This window comes from Falco punctatus (genome assembly GCF_963210335.1).
Source record: "Falco punctatus genome assembly, chromosome: 1".
Lineage (NCBI taxonomy): Eukaryota > Metazoa > Chordata > Aves > Falconiformes > Falconidae > Falco > Falco punctatus.
This window is the reverse complement of record NC_137580.1, coordinates 116515783-116542628: the sequence shown is the minus strand read 5'-3', so window position 1 is coordinate 116542628 and position 26846 is coordinate 116515783. Positions and strand designations below refer to the sequence as shown.

At 42.2% G+C, this 26846-nt stretch overlaps 1 protein-coding gene across 3 annotated transcripts in view; it reads right to left on the bottom strand.

Annotated features, from left to right (window-relative positions):
* Positions 1-26846, bottom strand: part of STX8 (syntaxin 8) — a 104571-nt gene that overhangs the window by 75930 nt on the left and 1795 nt on the right. For 2 of the 3 annotated variants that reach the window (XR_013924096.1, XM_080367246.1), the window contains exons 3-6: positions 24422-24516; positions 22576-22686; positions 13166-13290; positions 11616-11708 (exon numbers count right to left, since the gene is read on the bottom strand). Coding sequence is in view for 2 of the 3 variants with exons in the window: in XM_080367246.1 (XP_080223372.1) it covers positions 11616-11708; positions 13166-13290; positions 22576-22686; positions 24422-24516 (424 nt within the window). In the remaining variant the exon portion in view is untranslated. Of the gene's footprint in view, positions 1-10767; positions 11532-11615; positions 11709-13165; positions 13291-22575; positions 22687-24421; positions 24517-26846 lie in introns of those variants that run through there. The other variant, XM_080367245.1, reaches the window with a different exon arrangement.

Below are 26846 nucleotides of genomic sequence, written 5' to 3'. Positions count from 1 at the left end.
ACATTTTAATACATCAGCAATACAAAAAAAAGATTACGCTCCTACGACTTACTCCACCCAAGCTTGCAAGGAGTTACTTCACTATTTTTTATTTATAATAATTATAGCACAATTTTACCTGTTTTTAAGTGATCTCAGGATGCTTTAAGATATCAACTTCACCATTTTAAAGGAATCCCATATTTATGTCACATTAATTATGTTTATGACTGAAACGTAGCTTTGACCAGCAACTGTTCCCAGCACTCTTATTTCTGCTTCCACCTAGTCGTGATGAACTGTGTACATGCATCCTACAAACAGGTAGCCAGGGGGTCGATTTCTATGTTTGAGCACAGACAAGTATTACCTGCCATTTCCAGGCTGAATCTAACAGCAGATTTTACAAATATCCAAGTAGTATTTAAGCAAGGAAGAAAGCCACATTGCCCATTCAGATACCGCACAGCAGAGATCCATCTGCACACAAGCACTCAGAGCAACCAGCTTTATCCTCGTTTCTGTTCTTGCTCTGGTCAGAGCCTTGGAAGATGTTGCATTTCATTTTCTGGTTCTGAGAGGTACCAATTACCAAAGCAATTCCATATGTTACATTTATTTATGGCAGAACAGATCAGCAAAGAACTGAAACTGCCTAGCGACTGATAAATGTGATAGGGTCTATCAATTTTCAATACAGACGCCACAAGTAGATCTGTGTTTCAGGACTGCTCGGTAAGAAAGCGGAGCTGGAGCACCCTCAGCACCAGTCTGGGAGGGATTTTCCCCAGCACCGCTGGGAGTAGATGGCATCAGCCTCCACGCTGCATCATTCCAGGCTCTCACCATCTGCTGCACACATTTTGAACATCTCACCATACGTCAAGCACAATCCCTCCAGGCTACAGGAAAGGTTGCCCTGATCTCAATCCACCTCTAACTTAAAACCTGAGCTTTGATAATTAGCAGTATGTCCTGCTCTACCACCTCACCTCAACTTCATACCACTGCATTCAAACCCCCTTTCATACTGTATCTACCTGGCATTAAGTACAGAAGACACTAAAAACACTCTAAAACAACCCAGTTCCCACAAACCCTATAGACTCTTAAAACTTTCTTTAATATCCAACACTTAAGAATTGCATGACAAATCTACCCACCTATGAATTGTGTTGTCTCACCCCAAGCCCAACTTATTTGGGAGCAACAATGCCCTCGATATTTTGAGTTGTGCTGGACACCAGTCTAATGTTGAACAAGGCAGCACCAGTGATTTTGGGCTTGAAATATAAGCATTGGAGAAGCAATATATTCTACCCAATGTCTAGGAGAACAAGAGAGGATAGTTTCTCCATGCAAAGACAGGAGGAGAGACGAGCTGGAGGTAATGGGAAAACCAGGAGAATCTGCTGGAGAGCACTCACCAACCCGCTCGGTGGTGAGTAAATCCAGTTCAAAGCACTCTTCAGATTCCAGCAATACCTCACAATAACAACATGCCCAGAAACATGGTTTTCTTATTCTCTCCTGTGTTGTAACCGTTCAGGTTTCAACCCTACAAGTTTTCTGGGAAATCTATTAAAAGCCTATTAAGCATCCAACAGCCCACTCACCGAAATCACCATGACGCAAGAGCATATGGTTCCTACCAAGCATGACTTCCTTTCAAGCCTAAATATCACCTTCTTTCCAATAATGGCTAGGCAAGCAAGTTGAAGTGATACAGGACAGAGCAGTCACCTACTTTTTTCCATCCATAAATCCTAAAAAAATCCTCTGAAAAGGGGAAGGGAGAGAGGAAGCACTAAAGTTAGTCTTTTAAAATATAAACTGAAGTATAAACACCCAAGCTGCATTTCATTGCCACAAATAGCAAATATTTAAAAATAAAACATTATTTTTAGTCTAAGTGTTGCTTAAAAATCCGAGAATAAAATTTTGCCCAGAGACAGCGATATGTTATCATTTGAAAACACTGCAGCAGCCACATCCCATTCACGCCAAACACAAGCGAGAACGCATTTGGGACCCTTGTCTCCAACAGGCAGTTGAAACCCTCCCCGATTCAGCCAAAAAACAGAGGGACAGTACTTAAGGAGAACGAGCCCGACATAATACCTTGGTATTATCTATGAAGGTAAAATAAATAAAATTATACAGAAACTCCCGTAACGGTTTCCTAGATTTTCTAGCAAAGGCTGTTCCGCACGGGACAATTTATTTCCTGCCTTTCTCTTCTGCAAGCAGCAACTGTGAGATCAGGATAAATAATTTCAGCTGCTCACAGACAGGTATGCAATTTCCCAAAATCGCCCGTAAAGGAGGGGCTGTAAAGGAGAACAGACTGGGTTTGTGCTTTTCTGCTTCTTTACAATGCATGACAGGCAGCCACCCTAAGAAAGTAGGAAAGCAGGCTAGGAAAATAAATCCCCTCTCTATGGTCTCAATTAAGAGATTTTTTGAGCAGGGGGAAAAGCTAAATTAACACGGAAAAAAAAAATCACCACAGTGTTGAAATATCTACAATTACAGCTAGGTTTTGTTTTCTTTTTAAACAGTTTAAATCAAATGCCTGAAGCAGCAGCTGGGAAACTCTCTTCTCCTAAAAACTGAGGCTTATATATCCCTACTAGAGCTCTCCATAAGCCCTGCTAGAAAACTGAAGACGAGACTTAACAAATAAAATGTTTAAGTTCATAACTCTTACTGAAAAATCCTGAAAGACTTCAAAAAATTTTGAAACTCATTTTTCCTCAGCGGTAATTTCTCCAGCATTTCTGATCACCATGAAGACAGATGAAGGAAGACAGCTTCCCCCCTCCCCACCGCGGTGTGGGTGAGGTAGGGATTGACTAACTGTGGAAAAATCCACATAATTGAGAAGACAAATGTTGAACAGTTATTTTACGGCTTGAACTATTCAAGGAAAAACGCAAACCATGCCAAGAGGCCAGACAGGCTCATTGTGTATGTGTGTGAGTATGTAGAAGCCCAGCCACACTGCAGAAGCGCAACGCTTTTATCCTCATCCAGGTTGTGCCTTGCTGGTTTATCTGTTTCTGTAAGCACCACGTCAAGCTGTAAAAAAATACCGAAAGCAAAAGTATCATCTCCCAGCATTATGTGTACATAGAGTGTAACAAAAATACACACGCAGGCTCGGTAGCATGACGCACTATTAAGGCTGTTTGTTGCTTCCCATGAGAAGACCCTATTTTCAGTTGCTTAAAATGATGAAAAACTTTTAACGACTCAGGCTCAAGATTCCCAACTTGGATGTCTGCTTCCAGATGAATTAAAAAAAAAATAATATTGAAGTGTCAGCCAAAATATCTCAGTCATTTCAGAACAATGCTGGTTTTTCCACGTTAAGAGTCTCCAGTGGCCTCAGGAGCTACAGTACCCCAATGGTTTCACATTAAGCCACAGAGAAGTTAAAGGGAGATGGAAAAGGACACAGAAAGGGAACTAGTTGAGCAAGAACGCTGGACTACTGAAATACTGACAGGCGGTTTCAAAAGTGGAGGTTCAGACATCCAGAAGAGATTAAAGATCAACTCAATAAAAGCAACAGAACAAGAAGTCTGAAGGAAGTCAAGCTGTAGAAGAGATAGGAAAGAAAGAGCTAGAGAAGGTCACAACAGAAAATAAGAAGTTGTCCAGTCCATCTGCTCTAACGCAGCTCAAGCTGTCAGGAACAACAGACCTTCTTAAAGATGTCCCATGACAGGGATTTCCCAACCTCCTGACACAGCCGTTTCACTGCTGTTGGAAGGATTTTCCTGTTCCATTTGACCTAGACCCAACCTATCAGCAAGAGACTTCTCCCTTCTCTCTCAAACCAACTTCTTTCATTCTCCAAGAACCTTGTGTTCCCATCTCAGCCTTCTCTTCTCCAAACTCAGGTACCTCAGCAGCTCATCCTTCCTGGTGGGTCATGCCTCAATGCCTGGAATCATGCTTTTGCCTACTCTCTGGGTCCTCTCCCCAGGTCCACGTTACCTTGAAGAGGTCTGGCCCAACCTGCGTGCTGCCTCCTCAGGGCCAAGCGTAATGAAGAATCTCATATCCTCCAACCACCTGTACAGAGCGTTTTCCACAATATTATACTATTTGCTCATGTTTAAGAGTTGACCTTACACACTATACTCATCTTTAATTTTATTAAACCTTACAGAAGAGTCAAGTTTCGCAGGTAGCCCGACTGAATTTCACTCCAGTCCCTCAAGATCATTTAGAGGGATTCTAGCATTACTCCCAGCATAGCTGCAGCCTTTCCCACCTTTGTATTGTGCAGGTGCTGAGTAAGCACACTGCGTGCTTCATTATCCACGTCCTTCACGACAATGCTGAACAGAACCAGAACGACCCACAAAGCCCAACTCAAGACATACTTCTATTCCAACTATGAACAGCCAATTCCTAGTTTCCGAGTTTAATTATCCAGTCAGCAACACATCTATTGAAGATTAGAACACATGCTTCCATAGACTACTTACAAGAAAGTCTCATGAGACAGCATCAAAGCCATTCCTAAGTCAAAATGACACCTAATTCTTTTCCCTTACTCACAAGGATCTTCCACAGAGTAAGTCCAAACTCATTTGGCACAACTGACTCTTAACAAGGACTTACGTGAGAGCCACTGCAGACCTGTCATCTCATCAATACTTACAAGTAGGTTGTTTTGCTATAGAGTTCTCCCAGCAGAGTTTGACTGCTAGAAACATATCCCACCAGAGCCTGAAAGGGAGCACAAAGATGCTTACTCCCTATTCTTACCTCTGCTGTCAGCAACCGTCCATGAAGCCCGCAGGCACGACATCTCACACCTCTCTCATGCTGCTCCACATCATCCAACACCGGTAAAATTACCCTGTCAGCCCACATTGCAGAGGTCCCTGCGTAGGTGTTCTCATCTGGCTGCTGACCCAGGCTTGGAGACAGATCCATATACTGCAGTGACTTCCCTTGTTTTTCCAGTTTTCTTTTTAGGAATACCAAGAAGTTTTACAGATAAGCACTGGAAACACTGAAGCAGCAACATCATGTACTTCAAAGATTAGGAAATGCTGTATATACTATTTTGTCTAGATACATTTTTTATGATTCAATGCAAATTCAGTGTAACCTTAGTTTTCACTACACAGCTCCTTCAGCAGGCAGCGCAGGCAGCGCTTACTTCCTTGACAGGTACCAAATATTGTGTTTTACCCTCATCATCCAGCACAAGGCTGCATTCCTTATGGACTCCATACAACCCCAACTCTGCTCTAAGGAGTTAAAAGCTTCCTCCCAAACCTTCCAACACCAGCCCTCCTGACAGTAAGTACGAGTGTATTTTGATTTTGACAGCTTCCTTGGGAGATGAAACACAATCATCCCCAACTCAAAAGGAAAAATAAGAAAATTAATAGTTAAGATTTATTTTGGATGTTCAGTAAAAGAGGGCTTGAACCTCTTTTTAAGAAGCCATGTATAAATCAAACTTTATATAGCCTTCCAAATAGTATTTAATCTATTTTCATATATTTCAGGGACATGGTTTAGTGGTGGACTTGGCAGTGTTAGGTTTACAGTTGGGTTCAGCGATGTTAAAGGTCTTTTGACAACCTAAATGATTCTATATGCCCCAGTACTTCATGGGGTATGGACTGATCCTGACAGGTCCCTTCCAACACAAACCATTCCATGATTCATTACACCCAGAGCACAGCCCACACCAATTTATGTTAAGTGCTCAAAACCTCAGCAAACCAGACCCTGCAACGCCAAGTCAGACACACAGAAGGGAATCGCTTCTGCAAAAGCTTGGTGAAGATGGGTCAACCACCATCACACAGAGCTCCAGGGCAGGAGCAGAGATGATAGTTTCATGCTCTAAGGCAACGTTTATCACAGAAGCACAGAATTGTTTAGGTTGGAAAAGACCTTTAAAAACCATTAAGTCCAACTGTTAACCCAGCACTGCCAAGTCCACCACTAAACTGTGTCCCTAAGCATCACATCTACAAGTTTCTTAAATGCTTCCAGGGATGGCGATTCCACCACATCCCTGGGCAGCCTGTTCCAATACTTGACCACCCCTTCAACAACTAAATTTTTCCTAATATCCTATCTAAACCTCCCCTGACACAACTTGAGGCCATCTCCTGTTGTCCGATCACTTGTTACCTGGGAGAAGAGACCTATCCCCACCTATCTCCAACCTTTCAGGTAGTTGTAGGTAACAATAAGATCCCCCCTGAGCCTCCTTTGCTACTGCTGCTGCCACAGAATCTCTTACAGCCCTTGCCTTATTCACTAAACATTTTCCCTCACCCAGAAGAAACGAGCCAGAGACCTTAGAAATAGTTTTTGTCACCATGTCAATTCAACCCCAGAAAAGATCAAGTCCTAGCACAAAATTAGGCAGGGCCTGCAGAAAACCACATGCAGTCATTTTAAGCCTAGATATACATGCACGAAGTGCCATCTAACCTCAATTTTGGTATTCCCCAACTTGGGAGTATTCATATTGAGACTAAGTATTGCACTGTTTAGACTGTTGGTGACAAAAAACAAGGTTTTAACACGGGTGTTAATTTTTCCCCTAAGAAGAGTTAAATCCAACTCAGCAGCATGCAATAAAGACAAAACATTTCCCCAATAAAACTGAAGTTATTTCTATTCCATACAATAAGCTCGGGAAGCAAAATAAAAACCTAACTGCACAGTATAAGGTCAGTCAGGCTATGGATAGTTATTTTACATCTAAGTATTAAAAACGCATGCTTCTCTGCGGAAGTTTTTAGAAAACCTGAACCTGCTGGTGCTCAGCCTTTCCCAAGGAATGCTGAACACCTTCAAATCCCAGCGACCACAGGACTCAGGCCATCTCAGAAGGGGGTCAGAGCATGCAGGATTGTAACTCTGTATGATGAAAACATACATTGTTTAGACTAGATGGTGAAAATTTTTAAGATCTGAACTTTAATAATTTCTTATTTACAAACTAACCCTAACAATGACGTAATTCTGCCACACTCCCATTGATTTTAGTCTCGTAACTCAAACATATTCTGTACACAATGCTAATTAGTTTGTATTACAGCGAAAATGTTCTTAATAGACAGAAATGTGAAACAACTTCAGGGTTCCTTTTTGATTACGCAATAGCCATGTAAAATAATCTTTAGGAGAAGCATTTTACTGTCCATATACCAACTGTGCTATCTGCATGAGACGCGACAGAGCTGTAGTTGAACACTGCCCTAGGAGACACAAATCGCATCCCTGCTGCACTATCATTTCCAATGCTATTTTCAACAAGTCTCTGCATCACCAAGAATACTTTCACTCACTTTCTTTGATTTTACAAGAACACTGCTCTGTGTTCAAAGCAACAGCTAGAACAGGGCTCTAGTCTCAAGCGGAGTCCCTAAATTGCATTTTGATGGAAGCGCATCAGGTTAACAAAAATCCTGCACCAAGCAAGTCGCAGGCTTTGACTACTGAACTGGCACCGAATGAAAGGTTGAGCTGAGTCCACCTCGGAGGCTTGTGTGCCACCCACTACGGCCAGAGGTGACACAGCAACCCTTATTTGCAAAGCTATTAAAAAAATTAAAACACATAATACTTCAATTTTTCGTTGGTTTTAGAAATTTCATTTTTACAAGAAATTTAAAATGTTACGTAACTATGTAATTAAAGCAGCATTACGAGAGGTCATTCACTTACAATGTTCCATTTTGTTTAAGAACATCCTGGATATTCACTCTGTGTACAGCATTCTCTTGACCAGTAAGAGGACTTAAAACAGTGGCCTGGGTTTGCAGCTTATCTATTTATGAACATATCTATGCTCTGACATAATTTAAAGAAGCTGGAAGCCAAAAAAACTGTCCTCAATGGCATATACCAAATAGAGTGCAACACGGTAAAAGTGCCAAACATGACAAATTTTGCAAGCTACCAATATTTACCATCCATCACAGAGCACCATATTCTCATGCAAGCATGTCACAATGAGAAAACAACATCTCTATAAGGGTAAAACAAACAGCATTCAGATTTTTTTAAAGCCTTCTTCTAAAATTATTGCACTAGATTAGATTGCCTCATCAACAAGGCCAGAGGCCATTTACACTATTTTCTCTCTTTTTTTTTTTTTTTTTTTTTTTTTATGTAACAGATGAAAGGATTACAGAAAGTTTTCTGGGGCCAAATTTGGAACTAATGATGGGAAAATTCTTTTGCTAATCCCCCATCTCTCCCACTGCTAGCAGATGCCTGAGACTGGAACAAAACAACGTCTCCCGGTACCCTGCTTCTACTTTGCTCATCAGTGCAAAATACTATGCTCAGGAGGTTTGAAAAGGACCATCAGCTTTGAGCAGAGCCATAAAATCTGAAGGACAGAGCTATACTGAAAATCTGATTAAAGAACGACATGAGACTCCAATTAAAAGCTGGATGCATTGCAACTAAAATCAGAGGATGGGACTCATCTACTCAGGGCAGATGTCTGCAAAGAATCACCTCCATCCCAGCCCAGGCTCACTTTAGATCGGTGGGGAAAAATGGGCTGTTCCAGGACAAGCTGTGTCCTGCCCTGCCCAAAGGTGGATGTGTCAGGATCACACCTGAGCAACCCCTGCTGGTGTCTGCTGACTGCAGAGGAAGCTCAGAGAGACTGGCCGAAAGACAAGTGCCGAGGGACGTGAAGCTAAGGGAGGCTGGCGTCACGCAGTCTGCCCAAGGAGAAGGGCCAACTTCTGAAGACCACAGCCACCACCGCAGCTGGGCCCGTTTGCAGGGTGCCCTCTTACAAACCTCAAACATTACTCCTCGTCACTGCCTGTCAGCCCACCAGCGAAGTAAAAATAGATACCGCCAAGTAACTACCCTTCTAAAAAGCAAAGTTTAATCATTTTTCAGTCATTTAACAAACACAAAAGAATTTACGTGTACCAGCTCTACTCGAGAAGTAAACTTTGCATAATTAATCGGGATGCCTCCACTACTTGTGCATCTGCAAATGCACAGCTACACCAACTGGCACTCAACGGAAAATGCCTCAGGCTACCTCAAAGAGCTGGGAAGTGCAAATATCTCAACCGAACAGAGAGCCTGAGCTGCTCGGGGAGGAAAAAAGCAGGTCTGAATAAAAAGTTGTCTGGAAAATAAGTACAGTTACCCAGCTCCCTAAAGTCTGTTTCATTAACTATCAGACATTATCAGCTGCTTCATAATTATGCCGTATTTTACCATAATGTCAGAACAAACTAATGTCAGAGGCACCTAATTACTTGCAGAAGGTGGGAACGTCCAAAGCAGGTCAGGGAAGTGGAAGTCAAGCTTCCTGCAAAAATGCGTGATTTGATGGAAAACCTGACTCAAATAAAAAGAAATACTGACGCAGCACTTAATGAAGATGAGCTTCCCCTACCTCCCCACAATACAGACAATGCCATTATCACTCAGCACTAGGAAGGAAAAAGATTCCAAGTCGGGAAATTACAGGGCAGTTATCCTCATCAACCTGATCGTGTAACAGTGACATGAGATTGGCAGCACGCCTGAGAAAAATCTGTAACTAGTTAAGCACAGGGCACAAAATAAGACGTGCAAAGGGAAAATAGCCCTTGGAAAATATTGCTGGGGATTTCAGCTTTTCCAGTGTAACAGTGGCAACAAAATGCCCGACCACATCCCCCTGTACCCGGGGGTGGGGGGAAAGGATTTAATAAAATCAGAGAAAACATGGGAGTTCTACGTGCTCAATAGCGATGTGTGATCTGGTTCCCCCATCTGTAAGAGTCAGGCCATGTTCCACCTTTTTCAGACTGCTTAAACGTTTACAAACAATGCACTCTGCATGGCTGGCAGGTTTTATTCTCACGATTCTAGGAAGTGAGAAGCAGAAGCAACTGGGTGTTTTCTCTTCCCCCAGGATCTGGCCCGCCGTCAGGAACAGGCAATCCTCGCCACTTTTTACTCTGAGCACTCAGGAAAGTTTCCATCTTTTGAGAAAGGCTTGCCTGGAGCTCAAAAAAGAGCTCACATGAAAACACGAAGATTTTTGCTCTAGGCTTTGTAACTATCTGTAAGACAAACAAAATTGGCATTATTTGCATTATTTGTAAAAAGGAGGGTTAAATGCATTCCCTATTTCACACATGTTTCAAGGCTTCATTGCTAGAAAAAGTCTGGCATGGTCACGCAGGAATGCGATGGTACTATACACATTACCTTCAGGGTCCCAAAAACATAAGGAGTTGGGGAGCCTTCCCCTACCCCCAACAGAGGGAAATGGGACACAGATCATATATTTTCTTGATGAGAAACCAAGGTTTCACAGAGAATTAGTAAACATGCTCATGCTTCCCACCTGTTTTCTATTTAGAGCAAAAAAGCAATTAATATGACTTTTTAAACAACAGTTAATAGAATAAACTTACGAAACCAAGATTTCTAATTGAAAATGTCTTTACTCACATGAGGCAGAGGATCAAAATATGACAAGAGCACTAAGCATAGTTTCTGCCAGCTGCACAAACCGTTTCTTAACAACCTTAAGATTAATAAACAAAGACATATTCTAGACATTTCATATCCCTCCTGGATTTAGCCATGTATGCAAGGCAAACACAAGAAAGCTGTCCTCTTACTTCACTCTCATTTGGAACAGAGCTCCCAAGTAGTACTTCATGTTATGTGATTGTTAATACGGGAACCCCCTCACTCTGAGCAGGCATGCAGAGAAATACGATAGGGAAAAAATACAGGTCCAGGAAGAAGCAGATTTAAGCATATCATTTATTAGCAAGTAAAAAGACATTTACCTTCTGAGTGGCTAAGTACAACACAACCCAAGGATAAACCATATGGCTCAAGCCTTTGTGCAAGGGAGAAAGCTGGCAGGGGTCCAAGGCTCTAATTGAACTATTACCATATTGTAAGAAATAAAAAAGTCAGAAAGACTGGAGGATCTGCTCTCCTAGGGACAGTTTATGTCATGCAAACAATTAAGTGAGTAACAAAGCACATTTAACAGGACAGCAATTCCACCATTTGGATACTGGCTCATTTTAAAGAAAATAGGTACTCTTCTAGTTCAATATTGCACTTAATTTAATCCTACATTCAATGCCATGAAACCTCCAAAATCCAAATCATTTGTAGCAAACAATACAACGCTTCTCCTTCAATCGCTGTCTCAAGGCTTTTTCATTTAGTTAATAAGGAAAGACGCAGAATAAGAATGCTCAAGTGAAACCCAGCAACACATAAAAGCTTACCATAAAAACTGTCATAAAACTGAAAAATGCAAAATAGAGTACAAAATTAACTTTGTACTTCATGCAAATAATCACCCATCTTTTCTTTCAAAAGGCAGGCTTGATAGAAATATACCAAACATTCTATGTTGTACATGCACAACAGGGTATGTAGTGAAACACGATAGAACAACCAGGCCATGAACAGATGGAATCTGTAGTGGTGGTTTGTATATAAACCTTTACAGTATTGTCTTGTTACTTTGTGGGCAAAAAGCAGTGCAGCTGTATGAGGAGTGGGGAAAAAAAGGAAATTAATCACAATCTTACATAAAAATGAGGCAAACTGAGTATGAATCTTGTTCTTACCATTCTGTTCATCCAGCTCATTCCCAATTTCCTGCCCCATTTGCTTTTGCCGGGATATGATTGAAGAAAGAGCATCAAGTCCAGCATCTTGTTCTGCACCAGAAAAATACATAAAATTACATGAAGAAAATTGCGCTAGTATGCCAGGCTATGTACCGTAAAAGATGCAAAAGTGAAGAAAAATATCTAATCTGTGCTCAAAGAGTTATAATGAGTTAAGAAAAATATATCAACACAACATGAAAATTAATCCTTATGGCAACAGCACTCTTAAAATAATGTGAATGATGGGTAATTACTTTCTCTGCTCTGGCCAGGACATTTAGCCGAGGGTCCCCCACAAAAAAAAAAAAAAAAAGAAATTCCAAGGGTTCAACATTCAGCTGTTACTCAATTATAAATGCAGGAGATTTTCTGGCACACCCAGAGAGATCCATGATTAGCCTTTTTAAATTTTCCAAGAAACTTTTAACATTAATAAAAGACAAACAGGTGATGCAAACACCAAAGAATTCAAGCTGATTTTTAAAGCTGGAAGAGGATAGAGAGTGCATGGAAGAGAGCCTCAGACATGGGGGGAGCAGCTGAAGGTTGATGTGCTCCCACCAGCTCTGCAGGCGCTCCTTTATTAAGAGCCACACTGCCTCTGCTATTCCAGTCCGCAGGTACCATGCTGCCCTTAGCAAGCACCTTAACCAAAACATGCAGTTGCCCGAAGCTGTCAAGTAGAACAAAGAGATAAGCTGGAGGCTGGACTGACACACTGCAAAGCAGCAATGTTCCATAGAGCAAGACTGCCAGCCAGCTGCAGCCCAGGAGCCAAAAACTGTACGGGATGGCCAGACCCCCCTTCCCTTCAACAGGACGAAGGTCTGGCCCCAATACCTCTCAGCCTCCCCAGGGGATACCTACGGTGGAATCAAAAACCAGAGCTTGAGGTTTCTCCTGGACCATCCAAACAGAGTTCAGGCCGTTCTCCGGAACTGTAGCTATAAATGTTGTTTCACATGCAGGCTAAAGCGGGCTTTATCTGGAGCCTGATTTCATTTGATTAATTCCAATGCTTTGACTGCAGAGAAATTACCACTAACCACCTGATGTCCTCAGGCTGAGGTTTTCCAACACTTCCAAAGTTAGAGATTCCTTATGGGTCTTGAGGGCCAAAATCTAAAAAGGGTCTTTAGAGTAGCTAATTCTTGCCGCATTCCAATTCAACAATACATCGAACACACCCCAGCCTGAAGCACAGCAGTAATACCATCACACTCACTGGAATTAACGAGATCTCCACTGCAAACCAAAACCATGAGTACGGTCAAAATCAGGGATGCCCTGTAAGTGCATCTCTCAAAATCTGATTTAAGATGCTTTCAGTTAAGAATATTGCAAGCACAATACTGCTCCTGCAAGTACAGGTAACAACCACCTGGAACTATCACATTTGACATCTCCAGGTAACAAAACTGCAGCATAGGTTACTGTATTGACCGTCTAATAAGGGCTCCTCCGAGTCCTAGCAATGCTTATAAAAAATAGACAGACTCTTATACCTTCTATGATCCTTCGCTGCTGCTGCCTGAGATCGTCAAAGCCAAGCCCTCTGGTTTCCTCAGATTCTTCCATGAGCCACGGGTTAGTTACACCTCGTTTGACCCCTCCCGTCATTAGGCTAGATCTGAAAATAACCTCAGTAAGTAACTTTCAACACAAAACCCACTCATCAAATAATCAGCACTTGCAAGAGTGGCTGACAGAGATGGAAGTGTACATATTCATTGCACTCCATTGTGTTTCTCTGCAATCACAGAAGAAATTAGCCAAAAAGAATCCGACGATCTCAATAACAAATACATCTTGCAGGCTCCATAACACTGCCTAGACACTGTAAAGCAGGGAGAGAAATAATTTTGCAGTGAACAATTAAGCTACTTGCCAAAATATACACCACATATTGTATAACATTCATATTAAATATTGTTTGCATGTAGAAAATGCATGTAGCATTCAAAACTGCTACAAAAATATTACGGTTAATAGGAATACACATATTATTCATGCATTTGCTGTGTGAACACAAACTTGTGAAAACACTGCGGTACAGCCTGAAAACTTCCAGTAGTAAAAGGATCAACACATTAGCACAGATGCAAATCAGATGAGACTACTAATTTTCTGCAATCCTGACCAAACCTAAAAGAGAACATTTCTGCATTTCAAAAACCGTACGTGGAATTCACAGTTACTCTCCTGCACTTCCTAGTCTGGCATCAACATGAACAAGCAGCCAGGCACACACGCTCTTAAATGAAAGAGCAATCAAGTTATGGGTTTTCTTTTAAAAGAATTATGACTCGAGGTTGTTCACATTATAGACACTTTCCTGGTTACAACAGAATACAAGTTTTTCACATCCAGGGCACATAAATTCAAGTAGTAAAATGAAATGCCACTTAAATATTTTTTTCAATACCAGATTTCTGGTTTCTACCTTTCAGCTTTTCATTGGTTTTCCCTACAAGAAAAACATCATATGACAGACTGTGAGCCACTTGAACCCAAGACTGCAACTCAGATCTGGGGTAAGAGTCATCACTCAGCAGCAGTACAGAAGTAAGAGGTTTTGCTTTCAGCTTTGCTTTTCTTAAACTCCGTATTTTATTCTCATTTTACCTTCGCCCCATTCTTTCCCAAAGTACTTTCACAAAGAAAACAAAAACAGTAAGCATTTTTAGGATCTCTCATAATCTCATTTTTTTTTAATTACACTAAGGCTTTTTTATTTTTTAAATTGAGTCCAGGTCCCTTCTCTGTGAGATATACTGGAATGCTGTACAATAGCACGCATATGCTCGAAATAATTTTGTGGTCAAAATTCTGTATCAAAAGAAGTTAGAAGTATCTGTGGAGCTCGGGGGAGTTAATGCACCCTGCTGAGGGGTTCAGCTCTGGGGAGGGATGCCTGAAGTTTTACAGCAAAGGTATTCAAACAAAACCCAGAACTTGTGCCTAGGAGTTCCTGGAGGAATCACGGTGAACTAGAGACATCTCCTGGCCGAGAGACGAATCAACTCTGCTGAAAAATTGTCACCAGGCACGTTTTGGGCCATCCATAACTTCCAGGCACATATGCCCTCATCTCCGCACCATGCTCTTCCCATTGCACTCACAGCCAGTTAAACTCGAGAGCGCTCAGCCTCTTCGCACAGGACTTCCCCAGCTCCACCAGCACAAGAACTGGTGTTCTCATGTTCACGGGAATGCCACGTTGCTCTTGACACCATAATCTTTTTGTTCATTCAACTTTGTATCAAGGTAATGGATTTGAAAGAATAAAAAAAATTATTTTTTTTTTTTTGCTACAGGACTAAAAGGCACTTATGGTAAATCACAACATCTCATTTAACCATCCTGATGCTGCTGGAACCTGACTGCCCCGCTCTGCCCACCACCAGCTGGCCCTCAAGGACAACACCTGAAAGAGGAGCTGGGGTTCTTCAGTATTCCAGCCCTTTGCACCTCTTTACATGTATTTTATCGAGGTAGGGAATCTGGCTCAATTAGACAAAGATACGCACACATGAAATACAGTTTTACACATCACCTAGCTTTTTTTCATTGCTTTGGGGGATTAAATATACTGATATTTTCTAGTCTCACAACTGCTACCAGGTTCGCAAACCTGAACACAACAGAAGCATTACACTTCTGAACACGCAAAGATCATTACAGTCCACCCAGTTCAGCAGTTCAATTAGCAAGCACACAAAACCTATAGTTAACAACATCTGACAGAATTACTTAAATAAAGCAAACTGAATATAAAGCTCTTTGCTTGCTAAAAAGAGCACAACTGTTTCTGCCTGTTAAGAAAGCGCCAAGGCAAGCAAATTTGAAATAATTTGCACCGTTCGCTCTCCCTCACCACTAATAATCTGCCCTATTCTTGTAGGTTGGGTCATGACAACTGGTCTGCTCGTTACAATAATCTTTTTGACATGTTTGGTAACTACCTTCCCACACAACACAGCATAACTTCCTACTTCCTCTGATCTTACCATGTTTCGCTTTGGTGGTGTGAAGATTAAAGCTTATCCAATTAGCCACCCACTGCCTCCGCCAAGTTAATCACATAAATCTTTGAAACCGTCACAGAGCAGTGGAGTGTGCGGATAGCTTTTGATTATAGGAGCAGATTTAACTAATTACGAGGCTTAGCAATGCGCCCAAGTATAAAAGATGATGGGGTTTAAAATCAGGGAGTTATGTCACCGCTTAACAAGGGAGGGCTTATCTTCCAGAAGGCATTGTTTCACTGATAATTCTGACAAAACTTCCCAAGTAACTCAGATTAGTCAACCAGCACTTACTTTAGACCAAGGCCACACAGCAAGGCTTACAGCTTTAGAAGACTGATCAGCAAGATTGAATTTTAAACAAAACCTGGGTCATATGACAATTGGTTGGATGATCACTTGAACATTCCCTTAACGATACAGTTATACAAGTGGGGCTCTTTGAAGTGCCCAGGGCACCTCAGCTTGGCTTCACAGGTCACTCTCCAAGGCATGGCAAAGAAGCTGGGGTATTCTCTCACTTACGATTTAATTGCTCACACTGGCAGCCAGCGTACCTTAGGAAGCTCCAAGCTAGTAAACAAAACGAGTATAATTTTAAGATACAAAAGCTCTCTCCCCCCTGCAAAAAAAACAGGAGAAGCCATATGAGCACAAGCACTTGCAAGTGCCCTCCAGGTACCTTCCCAGGTGGAGACTTCCCCACAAGAACCGCTCCCAGTGGAAGCCCACAGAAGGAGCAGCATTCCCTGCAGCTGGCAGAGGACGTCCCAGCTCCACCAGGACAAGAACTGGTGTTCTCATGTTCACAAAACACCACGTTGCTCTTAACACCATTTACCTGCAGTTCAGTTAACTGGTCCCACTGCCTGCAATGACTGGAAGCTGCACAAGCTAGCTGCCATGTGGGATGCCAGACAGCTGATTTGCAGGATAGCTGCTTTGCAACCACTAATTCCTGCCCAAAACACAGGCATGGCAGCTTCACGCGGCACAACAAGCGGCTCCCAACCATCTCATGCCAGTACAGGACGGCAGGTGCCTTCAGAGGAGCAGCACAAGGCAAGCAACAAGCTGGAAGTGTGTTTGCACTGTTGTACAGGCACACTTACCTTGGAAAAACACATCCATTCTGAGTGGCTGGGCTGTGGTAAGGAACTACACAGAGGAGGCATCCCTACGCCAGGGTAAGCATCCCCAGGGAAGGTTACCTTTATAACAAAATTTACACTCACATTTTATTCCACAGCAGTTTCACTTTCCTATGCAATCCCTCAAAATATACACTGCAAGAAACAATTCCATCAGGGATTAATCCTGCTATCAAATATTACTGTCTTCATTCTACACCGTCCCTTATTTTCTCTGCAAGATCGGACGTAGCATAATACTAAATATATTGTGTAACAGCTTTCATGGTCCCTCATTGAAACAGCCTCATCTCTACAGCCCACTTGCACTCCTTGGGAATGAAAGAATTACAGGAAAGAAGAATTTTCTCTAGAAAGAAGCTGCCTCTTGTATAATTACATCCAGAGAAAAGGCAAAGGGACAAATCTCCTGTGGGACTAGTCCCGTCCACAAAATGCTCAAAAATTCCATCACCTGTGACTTGCACCTCTGCACCCAGGGCAATGAGCTCCTCCTCGAGCGCCGTCCAGAGGGCTGCTTTTGGGACAAGATGCAGCACTACGATCATGCCTGGACATTTGCCTGACCACAACCAACAAGTACATGAACCTCCAAGCAGGTCTCGGCTTGGCATTTGTTCTCACTACAGCCCTATAGGGCACACCCAGGCCAGAGGAACAGTGATGCTGCTGGTACAGAAACAACCTCGGGCAGGAAACTTGGGTAGTTTTGAGCGTATTCAGGAGGCGAAACATAAAGCGCAGAGCTCAGCTTTGAGAGCTGCCCTCCTACTGATGTTTTTTCCTGAGGCTAATGAGCAATAAACTTTAATAACAGGCATGCAGGCACAACCTGAAGCACAATGCCTACAATTATGGAGTTTGACTTATTTTTCTCTGTGGTGTTAAGTTTCCTTTCTTTGCTGTTCCTTATAAATGCATGTATTATACACAGTTTTCCCATAACCACAGTCCCGACTTCAGCAAGGTCCTTAAGGAACTCTGGTATTCTCTGAGAGATAAGAGATACAAACTGTCCCTTAAAACACAGACCAAACCAAGACTTCACTATCTTACTGGAATCCTCCTTAAATGTGGGGTAGGCACCACTACCCCTGAGTTTTGCAGTAGTCGAGTAGGCGCTGTACTCTGCTGCTGCCGTCTGCACACATGGTAACCTACAGAGTGCTCCCAGGTGACAAGTGGTACAACAGGAGATGACCCAAGTTTAGAGACACAGTTCAGTGGATGAGGAGGGTGTTGAGACAATTACAAACATTTTGGCTCATGCCTACACAGCCAAAGACACAGTAATCCTGGAAAAATCCTGCCTCAGCCCCTAGATTTGATCTTATGACTCAAGACAAGCGGCGTTCTCAAGCATGCATTTCTGTATTGATAATTTGCCTCTTCCGCCTTTTCTATCCATCCCCTAGACGCAAGGTTAACCACATCCCATGTCAGGATGCCATAGCTGCAGCCGGGCGGGCTTCCAACAGTAACTGGTAGGGAAGAAGGAAATCAGGAAGGAGTTTTAAAAAGGCACCTAAACAACTATTTTTAATCTTATCTGCCAAAGAGTATTTGCTCCTCCATAAACAAGAGTCAGATCCCCAAAAGCATTTAAGCGCCTAATGGCTTATTGATTTAAGTCAGGCACTCTATGCCTATTTGACATTAGGCAAAATACCTGTTTGGATTAAGACTGAAATACCTCAAATCTGACAGAAATGTATTCAAACAGAAAAAATGGTAGCCCACATTAAATAAAAAAAAAGAACATGGATTCTTCCATAGTCCAGGGTAGCTATTACTTAAGGTGTTTTGTGTCCCACAGCTATCAAAAGTTTCCTCTTTTTGAGAAACTCAAAAAGAAAATAAGAAAGGCATGTTAATTTATTTACTCACTGGTGACTGACGTACACTTTACATACTGTACCTGGTCAGACAGGAAGAGAAGTATTCTTGATTCCTTCAACTCCACAAATGTTTAAAGACTCATAAAAATTTGATACACAACTTCCAGAAACTCAATGTTTTCGGTTGCCTTTTCCACTTCTGCATTTCAAATGGTGCGAAACCATGGGGATTTCTGCCCCATTAAAGCCTCTGTCATAATAACCTGCACAGATGTCTTTCCAAGGAGAAAAGAGGGGAGAAGATACTGAAACTGCTGAATGAGAACCAATTAAAAAAAATTTAACTGACCCTACTCAAGCAAAGTCATGTAAACAGCACAACCTTTCCCCTGGAAAATTCCAGTTGCATCTTAATTAATGCCGACAACGCCGGAAGGTAAACTCATGCTATACCGAAGTAATGTAGCGTCCTGCCCTGTGTTCTGGCCCAAGTTGTCAGTTAGGATAAATACTAAGAGCATTAAGGCCACTGTACTTCACAATCAGAAATAGCTTTACAGCAGTTTTCAAAGGATGTAAAACTCACTGAATGGTGACCAAATATAAACGAAGATTAATTCTAGTGAAACCCTCACAGCTATAGGCCATGGGGACAATAAATATGTGATCAGTGGTGCAAGAAGGTTAATGAAAGGAATGACTGCTGGAAAGAAAAAGACTTCTGAAAATGTGTGCTGTCACATCAGAGATGGATTAGATACAGAAAACCAATACAAAACCAGAGAAAAGTGTCACTGCTAGAACTTAATCAAACAACATGTGCTGATTTTTCTAATGCAGTGGGAAAAGCTGACTTTCAGGCTTCAGACACACTGAAGAGCGGCCTTTGCCGCCTACTGAAATCCAAAGCAGGCTGTTCCAGAAGGCTGCAAGTTTTAGAGAAACTCGGTGCTGTAAATAGCTGCCTAACCCTACCAGAAGCTGTTGTCTTCTGTCCCTGCAAGCAGCGCAGCAGGCAGAGGGGGACAAGCTCCTTCGGTACCAATCTACGTGCCGGCCAGGCTCAGGCAAGAGGGAAAGGTCTGACACACTGGCAACAAGCTTCAGGCCCTGGCTACATCTCTGCCTGTACCACTGAAAACAAGACCTACAAGGGAGAATATGGAAGGGGCGTGAATTCATCAGGCAGAGGAATAGCTGGCATAGTTTTAACCATTTTTAATTAAAGAAGTTAAAAGAGAACTATAAAACTTCAAGCCTTGCAATACCAGCAAACCTCTACTGTCTCTGATGTTATCTTGCACTGGAAAATACTGGTTCCCTTGATCATTTCCAAAGGAGCTTGGAGATTTTGATATTTTCCTCCAATCTGCCACGCCACCTTCACACCAGGGCAGCTCTGGGTTGAATCTTCACCCTCCGTCTGCTCCACAGCAGTAACATGCCAATGCTGCCCTGCTACAGCAGGGACAGCCACGCTTCAGAAGGTCAGATCAGCTTCCGCACTGCTCCGAGCAGGTGATGAGAGCTTTCTCCCATCATCAGATCCCACAGACATTTTACCTATTTGCTATTTTACATGTTTCGGTTGACTCAGCAATAGATGTAAAAGCCAGCACCAGTGCATCTCTGCACTGCACTCTGGAGAACGCCAAACCTAGCGCAATTAATGGATTCGATCAAAGCCTGCAGCTTTACCCTCCACAGCAGGTGTTGCACTGACAACATCTGGTCACGCAAAGATGACAAACCGCAAAGTGAAACACGTGCTTTGGCCCTACCAAATACTGCACCGGAGTACAAAAGCCAAAAGCAACCAACCTCTACACCACGTTACTGAACAGACCCTCACAAAACACAAATACACACGTGAATACGGAAAACTATCAATTAAGTTTTTAATATCTCTTCCACCTGCTTCAAGGTACACAAAGTAAACAAGCTAGAAAAAGAAAAATATCTTATTTTCGACAGTTATGATAGGACACAGCACTCACACTGGTACCCGATCTTTCACTATACAGTAACTTCAAAACCGTCTCTGCCTTTTTCGAGAGCACAGCGCTGAAAAGGGACTGGTTCTCCAAGTACATCAGCAAAAAGGCTCACATATTTCTCCAAGAGTGTGAGGACTTACAATGAAGTTTTTTTCTAAGACTGAGGCCTGACATTGCAAGAAGGTGAGAAACTTTCTCAGGAGGGCTCTAACACTCTCCCCTCACGCAAGTAACCTCACTTGTGCATGTATAAAATGCAATGCTGTTGATTTGCTACAGAAAAGGTCCAGTGAATATAGTGTATTAGAAAACACCTGCCACTTGAAGCACAAGCTCAAAATCTTTTAAAATATGTATTTCTATTGCATGCCCATATTGCAGAAGTACAGGCGCACACTTCAGAGGCAGATCTCACTACGCCACGGGTCAGCAGAGGTGGGGAAGCTCCGCTCAGCCACATCGCATGACCCAGACCACACATGCGGCATTGTGCAGGGCTTACAGGGCAGAGCACAGCCCCCTGCATGACCCACAGCCAGCTTAAGAAGTCTGTGCCTGCTGCATTAAAGCTTGCCACACATTGGCAAAATAGGTGCCTGGGCCAAATGGTCGTGATTCATATAAAACTTCCAATAATTATGTTCACCTTTTTAAAAATACAAGGCTTTAAAACCAGGGTTTACCAGTCACAGTCTACACTCAGTACTATTTCATTGACCATGCAAACATAGCAAGCTCTGCAAAACTAAAGAGACTGCAGCTCCACTTCTCTCCTGCATCATTTTGCAGGACAGATGATTACCTGAATCTGCAGGGGAAAAATTATGAAGAGCAAATGCAACTACCTGCGCTGGAATTTAGCCAAAATGGTAACTCTCACACTGAGCAGTATTTAGCGACCTGCATGGGGTCAGAAGACAGGTAAGTCACACTCTTTGATAGCAGAGCTTTTCATTTTTTGTGTGAATGTTGGCTCAAGACTAAAAGAGATCAAAGCACATCACCCCGTGAATCACGAGGATGCATCTGAAGTTGTCCCTCAACACATGCCACTTCAATTCCAACATACCATAGTCCTAATCCTGTGCTAAGGTGATCGATCTACCACCCATTTGCTCGCAGAGGAAAGAGGAAATGGCAGCTTCATTTTGTTGTCTGTAGCCTGGCCATGAACTTGGGGAAAAAAGCTTATTTACTGCTACCCCTTTTCTCCTCTCTCTCCTCCAGCAATTCATTCACTGGGCAGTTTAAACACATTGAAAGAAAAATGAGTCTCAAAGTGTACAACACAGATGAAGAGGCAGAAGAGACTGAGCCTCGTTAGCAGAGCCTTTAGATCATGTGTAGCACACAGAGCTCCAGGCTGAACCCAGGATACTCCCCCTCGACCAGTGGGGATTTCACTGAAAACACAGGAGAGAAAACTGAAAACTCAGGGAGAGCACAATTTGAAGGCTATTAACCATAATTATTTTTTCCAGCTGTGAAGGACACACCAAAATGGAAATTAAAATGTATTCCATTTGAAGGCCCCTGCTGACTGCTACACAATATGGTCTTTGGGGACCATTTGAAGCTTAAGCCTCACCCTGACAGTTCTCTTTCCAACAATTCATGTCAACCTTGTACAGTGGCACCCATCAGTCCAAGTCGGTGACTGACTCTACTAGATCAGTTAGTCAGCTATTACCTCCTCCAAGCAATTCCCCATTCCCTCGTCCTCCCCAGCTTTGTAGACATACATGATACTGTCACCAAAAAAAAGCACACAATTTCTAAGCAAATGAAACCACAGTTCGCTACATGCAGAGCTAAATTATTTCAATGGATGCATTTAACATTATCTTCAGAGATAATCAAAGCACAAATCACATTGTTCATTTGAGGTGACAATGCCATACCTTATCACATCTGGTTCTGTGCCTTCGTTCTTGTAAGATGCCTGGAGTTGTTTCTGTCGTGTGAGAAGGTCATCCACCAGATTCTGCCTCCTGTCTCCCTCCAGCTGGGTGCTGATGATACTTGGTTAAGGACCAAACTTAAAAACACTGAAAAACTTTAATTTTACATAATAAAAATAATACCTGTTATACATTCTTAAAATAAATCAGACCTCATGATCATCAAAAATTAACTAGAGTAACTATTTTAACTCAGGAAAAGGCTGTAACACCTAAGAAAAGGAGAGGTCATATTTTTCTGAATGAAATCTGCTGCTACTCTAAATGTGTTTCTGAAGTTTACGTATCCCAGAAAACGTTTCATACAGCAACCACGGAGCGATCTTCAGGTAATCATCTCAAAGTTGTAAGAGAACTGGAAGGCTATTTACTGCCAAATTAGCGTAAGTACTAAGAACAGCATTTTCTCCTCCAAATGCCCACATAATTCTTCTTTCATTTATTACTAAGTAGTCCTGGGCAGTTGATCTCATTTACAATATTACTGCACGGGTTAAGTTCAGGGAAGGATAAGACTTCTCAGAAAAGCTCCAGCTTATACTGTTATGATATGAACTGGGCAGGCCCAAACAGAAAAGCACTTTTAAAATTAGCAGGGTCCCTCACATCTTATTTCACTGGAGGCTCCTAACACAGACCAGGTGAGTAGCTCCCAGCCAAGTAGTCAGCAAACAACCAAAAGTTTACTTTGAGCACCTGCTTCCATTTGTAATTCATCAGCAGAACACCCCGACAGCTACCAACGCAGCAGAAAAACAATTCATGCAGTATTTCTGAAAGGCAAGATGCCCTGAAGTGCTGCAGCTTCAATGGGGGACACGTGTTTGCTTTTTTTAATTAATCTTAGTGACATTCTGAAGGACTACTAACCCTGTTCCAAGTACTGTGAAGAAGATCATGCAATAGCTGAACTGATTTATTACATTTTCTGCCACAGTAGTAGCAGACATCTGCTCTCAAGCACTCACTGGACAGGGAAGTTTTAACCCCAGGCCTTCAGCACAGCACTTGGGGGGGCTCACGCTTAGAAGGGATTTCTGCTATGGTAGACTTGAAATTAAACATTCATTCATTCTGGTATCAACCAGATGGCTGCTGGATACCTTCAGGGAGACAGATGACTACTTTGACTCCTTAAGCCTGACTATCCCAACACATGGAAGGAAAAGCAAACCCAAGCCAGGCCACAGGGTAACACTCCTCAAAGAAAACCTGTGATTTCTTTCTAAGGCACATTTTTAAGCATTCTAACATTATTCTGAAGAGGCAGCCCCATCGCTCCCCAAGTTAGTCCAAGACAGGGCTGCCACATCCCTGCCCACACCCTGAGGAGCAAGGCTTCATCCTTCCTTGTTGCAAGCAAGCATGGGCACTCCTGCAGCCAGCGACTGAGCCAAGAGAAAATAACAGATTAGCGTGTTTTCTGCTAGATGAGTGATCTCAGCTCACAAACCAGCCACTAAATCAGCTGTGCCAGCACAGTGCACAGGCAAGATGATGGCAGCTCTGAGATTATTCAGCCCATTTTGTTACCTTTCTCTCCAACAAAACATAACCAAAGCCAGCCTCATGCCCACCACACCAGAAATGCCCAGGCTCACAACCCTTCCTGCACTGCAGCTGCAGTGAAAATATTAAACAGCAGCACGGACAAAGTTCTAGTGACAAAGTCTTCTAAAAATGGAATGAGGGAAAAACACCAACTGCATGGCAAACCAATTATAGCATATTTTTCCACTCTCTCACACAATACAGAAAGGTGAGTGAGTTAATGTTTACAGGATACATTTGGTGTGTTGACACAGCCCGAAGCAGTAAGTCCTTCAGCTGATCGATCTTCTCTCTGAGATTCTGCAATGACGATCTGATAATCACATTGAGCTGAAAGGGAAGAAAGAGATTTATCTATATTTTTTTTTCAGTCTAAGTTATATTTGCATAAAATTTAATGCTACTACATGCAGGTGACAATACATTTAACTTGAGCTATAGCAGCATGAAGGACTCCACTCTAAACAAAGAAAGCCTGCCTCAGAGCCACCAAGGGAACGACACAGTTAATTGGTTTGGACTGCTTACAAAATAATGAGATTAATAGTACTAGTTTCGCAAACACTATTCTAATGCATTAACAGTGTTTAATATGGGGAGCCTTCTTTCAAGTTTTTATAAAACACACTCCTTTAGATGGGCCAAACATTGCAGCACATTTTAATATTTTCCAGTTAGTTTCCCAGTTCTTTCCTCTATCTTCAAGCACAAATACAGGCGCTAGCTTCTTCTGCCACCAGGTTTCTTTCCCATCTCCCAGAATTAGAGAGAAGGTTGCTACAGAATCAAGACATTCCCTCCACTGAACTCCTCCAAACTTTAAACTAAAGATCCTAAAGAAAATCAGAATTCCTCCATTTCCCTTCTCAGTGGAACCTACAACTCCCCACCCTTTCTCACAACTGACCTGCCCAAATCAGTTGTGTCTGTTCCTACTAAAAACGGTAGTTAAGTCCTTCACACTCTTCCCTCCTGCAAGCAAGCTCAAGGCCTACGGGAATCCTCCTCCTCTCCCCCCATCGCTTCCCAAGTTAGGCTGACATTATCCTCTGGGCTCTTCCTCCTTAAATGTTATTTCTTTTCATTCCAGTTACGCAGAACACACTAGGAAAAACACTAACTGCAATTAAATATGCAAGTCATCCTAATTAAGACTACGTGCTTCACAAGCTATTAGCCTGCTGCGGGTTATAATGGTTAGCATCCTCAGATGCTTTGTGCGATGACTAGTAACAGAGGAGTATTTGCTTTGACTCTCATTCCTATGTTCTTGAAGACACAGAGGCAGCAGGCAGACACCAACTGAACATCTCACTGAACAGTCACCGTGCTTCCAGGAACCTGCCTACAGCTAAACTGCACCCGGTATCTGGACAGGGATGGAGCAGGAGATCCCCAAAAATCCCCTGATAGCATCAGAAGTTTTAATCTGACTCCGGAGACTTGTTCTCAAACACTCCCAAATACAACAACAGAAAGCAGATGCACCGGCGCTGAGGCAGCCTTGAGAGCACACAGCCAAAATCCACCTTCAGACCCAAAGCAGCTGAACACTATGGCAACATTTCCAAAGTCAGGATGGGGAAACTTAGGAAAGTTCAAGCTGCTACATATCCTCTAGCTCTGCAGTCATGTAATAAAAGGACTTTTCACTTCATGTCTACTGAAGCCCAGGTGGAGAATGCTGCATGTAATTGACCCAGAACAGCAAAGTAACATAAAGGTATACAAGAATGTCATCTACGTACAGATACCCTCTGCTATTCTGGCCAGAAAGTGCAGCATTTTAACAAAAGATCTCCCCTCCTTGACAGGAAAAAAGAAAAAGAAACCAAAGGAAGTTTCAAGATCAGCTCAACAGAGCAGAGTTCACAGATGGTAAGTGCTGGCTTGAAATCTTTCCCCACAGGTTTCCGGGTTGGGTTTGTTTTTCTTTTCCATTTTAAATTTTATGTTCTATTTTTTGATTAGCAGTAAATAAGCAGTAAGGTTTTTTTAGCCACACTAATGGCAAAATATTATAAAAATAAAAACTTGTTTAAAATCTCCCTACCAGGCAAATATTGTACCAAGACTCCTTACTCCATTAAAACATTCAGGAGTCACAGAATATATGACTGCTCAGCCGTTGATTTCTCAACATGCATTTCTGTTACGAAAACAACTCTCTCATTGTTGGAAGCTTGTTTATAGTAAAATCAAACGCTGCCAAATATTCATCTTTAACTGTTAATGGATTAAAGAGAAACTGTGCTTGGAAAACACCGGGCATGGAAAAAATGATTTTATGAAAGAGTCAGTCAACCATGTAATGTTTCCATGAAACACAACCTCAGAGAGTTACAGTACAAGAAAGGCTTCAAACATTAACACAATGTTTTGTTGGGGGTTTTTGGAACACATCACTGATTGTGATGATGCAAATAGAGAACTTTGTCCTCTATAATAAATACAGACGGATTAAGCAGCAATCTTTTTATTAGTCTTCTATTGCTTGAGGATATCTATACAATTTCTAAAAATTCATTATCTTGAAAGCAGACCTAAACACTCTCAATTCTACAGCTAGAGAAAACATTTCTCTCAAATACCACTTATTTGGGCCTTCTGAAACCTCCTTTCAATTCGTGCCAAATCTGAGTCATTCATTAAAAAGCACT